This window comes from Amblyomma americanum, chromosome 4, assembly GCF_052857255.1.
Source record: "Amblyomma americanum isolate KBUSLIRL-KWMA chromosome 4, ASM5285725v1, whole genome shotgun sequence".
Taxonomy (NCBI): Eukaryota; Metazoa; Arthropoda; class Arachnida; order Ixodida; family Ixodidae; genus Amblyomma; species Amblyomma americanum.
In genome coordinates, this window is record NC_135500.1 from 169,752,794 (window position 1) to 169,762,227 (window position 9,434).

The following is a 9,434-nucleotide window of genomic DNA, read 5'->3' on the forward strand; positions in this document are numbered from 1 at the left end:
GCAAAGATAATAAACGCCCCCCGCTTTTCAGGGAGAGGAACCAGCCTGACTCCCGCCAGCAACGTGTGCTGTCAATTTAAGGGGCGCCTTTTCCCGCACCCTCCTCAGGGCACGTTGGTGACCTGTTTCGGCATTCGCTTAAAAGCTCGCCCCCTTACAATGCTGTAACTATTCTGGTGATGAGGTAAAAGCTTTCCGGCATCGCATTTCCAGCAACCATGCCGACCTATGAAGCATTGGAGCCATTCCACGGGGAAGGAGGAGCCTGAATGAAGTACTTGCAAAGATTCAAGCGGTTCTTCGGCGCCAATAGCGCTCCAGAGGTGAAGAAATGGTCCGTGTTAGTGACATGCTGCCGGCCCAGCACCTACTCCTTACAACGGAGCCTGCTGACGCTTAAAACCCCAAATCAAGTCTCCATCGACGAGATATTCACCGTGCTCTCGGGCCACTACATTCTGAAGCCTTCCGTGGCGGTCTTCCGTTTCAGATTCAGAATCAATAGTCGCTCTTGCCAACCGGAGGAATCTGTCAGCGACTACATCGAATCACTGAAAAAGCTATCAGCAAACTATGAGTACGGCACCTTTCTTCCTGACATGCCGCGGGAGAGGCTCGTTTGCGGCATTAATGACGCGCCAATGCAACGGCGCATGCTTGAAGAGCTGGACCTCACGTTTGAGTCTGCAGTCAAGGTCCTAGTTGCAATAGAGACGACGAAAAAAAGACTCAAGCATGTTGATGCAAGCCCAGGGTATGACGGAAGCGAAGCCAGTTCTCAGTGCAATGCGAGCGCAAATGAAACAGACGATAAGTTTTTATCGCTTTGGAGAGACGCACTACGCAACAGTATGCCAGCACGCCATATCCTCGTGCAACGCATGCAGCAAGACGGGGCATCTGGCCAGGGTATGACGCTCAAAGGCTACCGACACGAAGCGAAAGAAGGTCTCAAGGAAGCACAATACGCAAATGCAAAAAAAAGCAGCCAGTTCACTGCCTTGCGGACCGTGGAAATCTTCCTGAAATCCAGTCATATGTCTACCAGACATGGAAGATGAAAAGCGGGGGAGAATTTGCTATCTTCTTTCTATCCCCCCGTGCAGCAGGGTGCCGCTGAGAAGGCGCCTGCGGTGTGCGTCGCGTCCGCTGCCTTGGGGAATCGTCACAAGTTGAAACACCGGATTCACGTGTTTTGGAAATATAGATGTCCATTTTAACCTCCATAAACGAGACAACCATGTCTACTCGTCGTCAATTTATAAAAGAACCTCGGCAAAAACGTCGCAAAAAAATTTCAGAAGGCAGATTGCAAGCTTCAGATTTTGCACCTGTTTTCCAGAGATGATGACAAATGAGAATGAGATCTGAAGAGCTTGCTGCTGTGTACTAGAAACGAAATCACTGTGCGGGCATTGCAAGTAAGTCGTATCTGCCTTTCGGAAGGCAGGATGGTAAAACTCGGACGATGTTTTTTTTTCACGCTGAACACAAATCCAATGTCCTTGTACAGCAAGAACGTGGATTTCAAGGGAATAAAAACGTAACTGTGAGCGGCCATTGCCAGGTTCAATGATGAGAAAAGGAAATTCGAGAGGATAGGGTGAGTGAAGCTGGCGCAAATGAAAGTGCTATGAAAAGCTGCTGGCCTGCAGGGGACATAATCCGGATCATGATGTTGACGAAGGTGCGAAATTGAGTTTAATCAAGAAAATCTAATCAATCATCACTCTTCGATGACAATGCGTCTGACTTGACAATACCCCGCGCCGATATATCAGACGATTCGGGGCACTGGCAAATTTTAAATTTTTTTGAATACCCGAACATGCATACATACGAATTCTGGTGTTTTTGAAAAGGAACCAAATCTTTCGCGGAAGTGATAACAAACATGTTTTTAGTGACAGTGTTGCCCACCCACTATTTTTTAGGCAAATAGCTTACAAAAACTGCAACTGTTTAAGAGCAACAGACGTGAGTAGCGCAAATGGGACGTTTACATTCTGGGATGTGAGGCTAGTCCACTGTTGCAAATGGGTTGCAAGCCCCAAGGGTAGCGTTGGCCTGGCGGCCTGGGGCAAAGCTGGAAACATCCGAAGGTCCCGGCAAAGGATGAGTCGACTGGCAACAGAACAACTTGTTTATTCTGGCATCGCAAAAGAGCAGCCGGTCAGGGCGACCACGTTACTCGAAGGAAGAAATCGGAGTCCCTCTCTTGCGTCCGGCGCAGCTGTCTTCTTTTATACCCTCGGAGTCGAGGGCAAGAGGGAACGGCTTGGGAAGAGGCGCCCGATACGGCGTTGCTTCAACATGTCCAGACGTGACGGGCGCGTCCGCCAGGCCGGCGCCGGTCAGACCTCCTCGCCTCCCAGTTGGGGAGCTCCTCTCCCCGGCTGCCGCGCTTTGACAAGCGTGGGCACCAGCATGCACACACACACACACGCACGCACGACGACACGTGGCACTGAAACCTGCCTGGACGCGCTTGGCGGGAGGCGTTGCGGCCGCGATGAACGAAGCCGCGGCGTCCGTTGCATCCGCGCCGGCTATACCGCGCGTTGTAGGCGAGACGTAACAGACCGCCCCGCCGGGAGAAGGAGATCCCGATGGTCAGGGGACTGCATCCGCTGTCCAGAGGGATGTCGCTCGATGATGCTCATAATCGAAACCGGTCGTCCCTCGACGTTGCTTGAGCGCAGCGCACAGAGAAGGCCTCGTTCTCGGGTTCAGGATCACATAGGACACTGCAAAGTCACTTCGGGAGAGTTGCCATTTTTGTGCTCGTTCCCAGCAAGCGTTAGAACTACGCCGAAACGCAACCGCTCAGTCAGCAAGCACGAGACAACCCTCACTAAGCTCTGCCAGGCTCTTTCCCCTTTTATACTACTGCCTAGTTCCTTACAGTAGTCAAACAGCACTCAGAACGCGTCCACAAATTGGAAAATTGCACTAGAAAGCACATAATCACTTTGAAACACTAAACAAAAGCAATATGTTAAAAATCCTGCCTCAGGAAGAAAACATCAGTAACCAACAACTTTGAGGCGGATTCCTACGTTAGGGGCTTCGACTTAAGCCATCGGCGTTACCGTTGAGACTCCCCTTTTTGTAACGCACCTCAAAGGAATATTGTTGCAAAGCGAGGCTCCAGCGCAGGAGGCGGCCATTTTTGGGAGAGATGGTCTGCAGCCATTGGAGAGGGCAGTGATCCGTCTCAATGATAAACCTCGAGCCGGCTAGGTAGCATGACAATTTCTGAACGGCCCACACGAGACACGCACACTCTTTCTCGGTGGCGCTGTACGCCTGCTCACGACAGGTCAGCTTACGACTAGCATACAGGACGGGGTGTTCCACTTCTCCATTGTCCCTTTGGCACAGTACAACGCCCATGCCTCGCTCACTAGCATCGCACTGAACAACGAACCCTTTTGTGTAGTCTGGCGATCGTAGCACAGGCTGGCTTGTTAGGGCGCTCTTTAAGGCGCTAAAAGCTCTTTCCTTTGTCTCGCTCCAGACGACTGTTTGGGGCTCTGTTTTTCTTAGAGCATCCGTCAGGGGAGCCGCGATATCGGAGTACCTGGGGATGTACCTCTGATAGTAGCCGGCGAAACCTAAGAACGACCGAATATCGGTCTTCGTGCGCGGTTGCGGGAAGTCTCGCACAGCGGCCACTTTTATTTCAGAGGGGCGGCGACGACCCTGTCCAATCACGTGACCGAGGTAGACAACCTCGGCCTGTGCTAATTGGCACTTGGGAGCCTTGACTGTCAAGCCCGCTTCGCGCAGGCGGGTTAGCACTGCCCGCAAGTGTGCCATATGCTCAGACCAGGATGCGGAGAATATCGCTACGTCGTCTAAATACGGTAAAGCAAATTCTTCCTGTCCCCGTAACACTTTGTCCATGAGGCTTGAAAAGCAGTATGGCGCGTTCTTCAAACCAAAACTCAAAACTTTAGGACGGAATGTTCCCATTGGTGAAATGAACGCCGCATACCTACTAGCCTCTTCTGTAAGTGGAACCTGCCAATAACCCCTGACAAGATCTAGGGTGGAAATAAACTGAGCGCTACTAACTTTCTCAAGGCGCTCCTCGATGTTAGGGATCGGATAAATTTGATCCTTAGTAATGGAATTAAGCCTGCGGTAGTCGACGCAAGGACGAGGTTCCTTGCCCGGTACCTCAACTAAAATCAAAGGGGAGGTATAATCACTCTCACCCGCCTCAATAACACCGAGCTGTAGCATTTTCTTTACCTCCGCCTCCATAATATCGCGCTGGCGGGGTGACACCCGGTACGCCTTGGATCGTACTGGCTCTGGGGAGGTAAGTTCTATATCATGCGTAAGGACAGAAGTCCTACCAGGCCTCTCAGAGAACTGACCTTGAAACTCTTGTACGAGTTGGTGTAGTTCGGTTTTCCGCTCAGCTGACAGCGGTGCTTTAATGATTAAGTCACTAATGACCTGATCAGTGTCTTCCCTGTTCGTCACTGAGCCTAGTCCCGGAAGCTCGACCGGAAGCTCTTCGGGAACGTTTACCATCATACACACCACTGCTTCCCGTTGTCTATAGGGCTTGAGCAGATTACAGTGGTAAACTTGCTGTGCTTTCCGCTTTCCTGGCAGACTCACCACGTAGTTAACATCCGACAGTTTTTGAACAATCCGTGCTGGGCCCTCCCACTGCACGTCGAGTTTGTTTTTTAGCGATGTGCGCAATACCATTACCTCATCGCCCACCTCAAAACGACGGGCCCTGGCTGTCCGATCATAATAAACCTTGGCCCTCTGCTGGGCCTTTGCCATTGCTTCACCTGACAACTCCTGTGCCCTTCTTAAGCGTTCGAGGAGACTAAGAACGTACTCGACCACGACTGGGTCGTCGCCCCTGCCTTCCCACGAGTCTCGAAGCATGCGAAGCGGAGACCGCAGCGAGCGACCGTACACCAGCTCAGCTGGCGAAAACCCCGTAGCCGCATGCGGCGCGGTCCTTAATGCAAACATCACCCCAGGCAGACACAGCTCCCAATCACTTTGTTGCTCAAAACACAATGCTCTCAACGCGCGCTTCATGACGGAGTGGAGCTTCTCAACGGAATTCGACTGTGGGTGGTACACTGAGCTGTGTAACAGCTTTACCCCACACCTTTCGAGAAAGGCTGTCGTCAAAGCGCTAGTAAACACTGTGCCCTGATCTGACAGGATTTCCGCAGGAAAACCAACTCGCGCAAATATGGACAGTAGTGCATTGACTATCTCAACTGAGCTGAGTTCTTTAAGCGGCACTGCTTCAGGGAACTTTGTCGCTGGGCAGATCACAGTCAAAATGTGTCTGTACCCCGTGGCTGTTACCGGCAGAGGTCCCACTGTATCAATAACGAGCCGTCTAAAAGGCTCCGTAATGATAGGCACCAACTTCAACGGCGCCCTCGATTTGTCCCCTGGTTTGCCAACCCGCTGACAGGTGTCACATGTCCTCACAAAGGTTTCTACGTCACGAAAACACCCTGGCCAATAGTACTCTTGCAAGAGACGGTCCTTAGTCTTCTTAACTCCTAGGTGTCCGGACCACGAACCGCCATGCGACAAGCGCAACAGATCCTGACGGTAGCACTGAGGCACGATCAGCTGATCGAATTCGACTCCCCTGCGGTCTAGATACTTCCGGTACAAGACCCCACCTCTTTCCACAAAACGAACATTTTTCTTGGCGATACCTTCCTTGACATTGCAGCGCATGTTTTCTAGGCTGCCATCCTTTTTTTGCTCGGCTATCAAAGCCGACCGGCTGACTTTTAGCAACCTATTAAGTCCATCGGACGTAGGCGCGATGAGCAAATCTGCAGATAGCTCTTCTAATTTTCCCGTGTCGGGCATTTCCTCTCCAGTACCTGGTGCCTTAAGCGCTACAGGCTCAATTTTATTCAGTTCGGACGTGCTCTGAATATCAGCTTGCTGCGCCTCCGACCCTTTCTCATTGCTCGACAACGTCGGCCCCGCAACTACCGCCTTTGCAGCGAGCTCCCGAACTCTCGATCTGGTTAAGGCCTGAACGCTAGCCTCACCAAACAAAAGCCCCTTCTCGCGCAGGAGGTGATCGGACCTGTTCGAAAATAGGTACGGGTACTGGGGGGGCAGCATAGATGACACTGCGGCCTCCGTCTCAATTGCTCCGAAAGGTCCTTCAATAACCACTTTTGCTACGGGCAGACACACGCTGTGAGCTTCCACGGCTTGCTTGATCCATGCGCACTCGCCCGTGAACATATCGGGTTCTACGTAAGAGGGGTGAACTACATCCATTGTAGCTGCGGAATCACGAAGCACTCGGCACTCTTTCCCGTTCACGAGGAAGTCTCGCATGTAAGGCTCGAGAAGCTTCATGTTCTCGTCAGTGCTGCATAATGACAAAAACACGACTTTTGTTTTTGTTTCTGGACACTGCGCCGAAAAGTGACCCGGCTTCTGGCACGTATAACACACGCGCGCTTGCCTCGCCTCGAACCGCTTTCTGCGTTCGGCTTCGGCCGCCGCCGTCTCCTTACGTTCGGTCGGACTGCTTTCACTCGCATCCGCACTACGCGTGTCCCCCCTTGCTCTCATGGGTGTGAACTTCGGCCTCTCAGACTTGGAGCGAAATTCACCCGTTTGACCGTCCTTAGCTCCGCGAGCCCGACGCGTCACAAACTCCTCGGCTAGCTCGGCGGCTTTAGCCACAGTACCAACGTCTGGCCTATCCAAGACCCAGTACCGCACGTTCTCAGGTAACCGACTATAAAACTGTTCCAGCCCGAAACACTGCAGAATTTTCTCGTGGTCACCAAACGCTTTCTCTTCTTTGAGCCACTCCTGCATGTTTGACATAAGCCTGTAGGCAAACTCTGTATATGACTCATTTCTGCCTTTTTCATTTTCCCGAAACTTCCGACGGAACGCCTCCGCTGACAGCCTGTACTTTTTTAGCAGACTCGATTTCACTTGGTCGAAATCCTCTGCCTCCTCTCTCTTCAAGCGAGCGACTACGTCGGCCGCCTCGCCGGGTAACAAAGTGAGCAAGCGCTGTGGCCACGTTTCCCGAGAGAACCCCTGCTTCTCGCACGTTCGCTCAAAGTTAACCAGGAACAAACCAATGTCCTCTCCAAGCTTAAACGGCCGCATCAGGTCAGTCATTTTGAACGATACCCGCTCTCCTGCACCGTGTGCCTGACTTCCATTACGAGCGCGTTCCATCTCTACCTCGAGACGCTTCATTTCCAAACCGTGTTGACGGTCGCGCTCGTCTTTATCTTTTTGTTCTTTACGTTCGCGCTCGTCTTTTTGCTCTTTACGTTCGCGCTCCTCTTTTTGTTCCCTCTCCTCAATCGTCTCAAGGCATTCCGACAGCTCGTCATCCTCAGCCTCCAACTCAAGAATAGCCCTTAGCAGTTCTGGTTTTCTGAGTTTGTCTGAGACATCCAGACCCAACTCTCTTGCAAGCTCCAGCAATTTCGGTTTGCGCAACGACTTCAAATCCATGGCTGCTCCGAATGCTGCTTTCTCTACTGCCTACTATTGTCTTGCCGCAAACTAACCCGGCAACAACGACAACACAATTACCAGCTCTGTTTCTGACACTAACAAAAGCCTGGCGAAACTCAGAAGAAGAAAGTCCCGCACTCACCAAACCTCGCAGCCAAGAATTCAGCGCAGTCGTTCCGCTGCAGGCAACCAGTCATCACACAGGGCTCGTTGCACTGCTCCCGGATGGTCGTTGAGCTGCTCAGCATACAGTTGACCGCATATCTTCGCTGCTGGCCTCCGTTGTCGCGATCTCACCGCTGGCAACCAGTTGTTGCAAATGGGTTGCAAGCCCCAAGGGTAGCGTTGGCCTGGCGGCCTGGGGCAAAGCTGGAAACATCCGAAGGTCCCGGCAAAGGATGAGTCGACTGGCAACAGAACAACTTGTTTATTCTGGCATCGCAAAAGAGCAGCCGGTCAGGGCGACCACGTTACTCGAAGGAAGAAATCGGAGTCCCTCTCTTGCGTCCGGCGCAGCTGTCTTCTTTTATACCCTCGGAGTCGAGGGCAAGAGGGAACGGCTTGGGAAGAGGCGCCCGATACGGCGTTGCTTCAACATGTCCAGACGTGACGGGCGCGTCCGCCAGGCCGGCGCCGGTCAGACCTCCTCGCCTCCCAGTTGGGGAGCTCCTCTCCCCGGCTGCCGCGCTTTGACAAGCGTGGGCACCAGCATGCACACACACACACACGCACGCACGACGACACGTGGCACTGAAACCTGCCTGGACGCGCTTGGCGGGAGGCGTTGCGGCCGCGATGAACGAAGCCGCGGCGTCCGTTGCATCCGCGCCGGCTATACCGCGCGTTGTAGGCGAGACGTAACACCACCCGCGCAATAGGCAGCCACTGACTTATTCCTTAATGTCTCCCGATCAGCAACTTCTTTTCCACTCCAGACACGATGATCCGAAACGCAAGCTTCGTTCCGCAAAAAGGTGTAAAAAGGTTCTCTCGCAAACACTCAATGGTAAAGCTATTAGGCGTTGTATTCCGGACAAAGACTGCCTAAAAGATCGTAATGAGAAACAGGCACAATATTTGAGCCCTTCTGTAAGGCCAAAAGGATAGCGACACTTTCACCGAATTATTGCGTTAAAAAAATTAAAGGATTGAACTTATTTCTGCTTAAGAGTGGAAATGCAAAAGCCGTCCTCGGCGCCTGGGAGTGAACTGATCTGCAGGTGGCACTATGCTGCCTTTTGTAGGCGTGACTATGTCGACGTTCATGACTCTCGTGACTTCCGAACGACCTCTGCGGGACTCGAACCCATGACCTTCACGGAACTAAAGCTCACGACCTTCACGGAACTCGAACCCATGATCTTCAAGTGATTCGAACCCGTGACCTTTGCGGGACTCGAACCCACGACCTCCAGGGGACTTAAACCCAAGATCTTTGCGGAACTCAAGTCGAACCCACAACCTTTGTGGATTCGAAACCGCGACCTTTTTTGCTGTCATTATCGTCATGATCATCACGATCATCGCCACTAACAACACCACTATCATCATCACTATTACTATCACTATTTCTATCACGATCACTAACAGCATCATCATCGCTATCACCAACTACCAATATAGCTATAAACACTATCATCAATATCACTATCTCTATCACTGTCAGTAGCTATCATTACCACTATCGCTATCTCTAGCACTATCACTATCGGCAACTGTCATTATCACTATCTATAACTATGTTTACTATGTCTACTCTTTATTTCATATTTAACTTCCCCTTTCAATGATTTTGTCTTTACTTCACTTGTGCATTTCCACCTGTATTATATTAGTTTTTTCTCCTTAATTGTTTCATCACTTCTACTTGTTTTCATTAATATTACTGCTTTAAAACTGTGTACTCATAT

The 9,434-nt window shown here is 51.5% G+C and overlaps 1 protein-coding gene across 1 annotated transcript; it reads left to right on the forward strand.

The window, feature by feature from the left end:
* The first annotated feature begins 269 nt into the window (after positions 1 to 269).
* On the forward strand, positions 270 to 8,895 carry LOC144129909 (uncharacterized). The gene is made up of 2 exons (XM_077663968.1): positions 270 to 754; positions 8,769 to 8,895. Exons 1-2 carry the CDS (start codon positions 270 to 272, stop codon positions 8,893 to 8,895), a joined length of 612 nt encoding a protein of 203 aa, XP_077520094.1.
* The last annotated feature ends 539 nt before the right edge of the window (positions 8,896 to 9,434 follow it).

Coding starts and splice junctions, on each gene's coding strand:
- LOC144129909 (XM_077663968.1), top strand. CDS start 270: ATGAAGTACTTGCAAAGATTCAAGCGGTTCTTCGGCGCCAATAGCGCT. Junction 755..8,768: donor CATGTTGATGCAAGCCCAGG/GTATGACGGAAG, acceptor TGCCTTTTGTAG/GCGTGACTATGTCGACGTTC.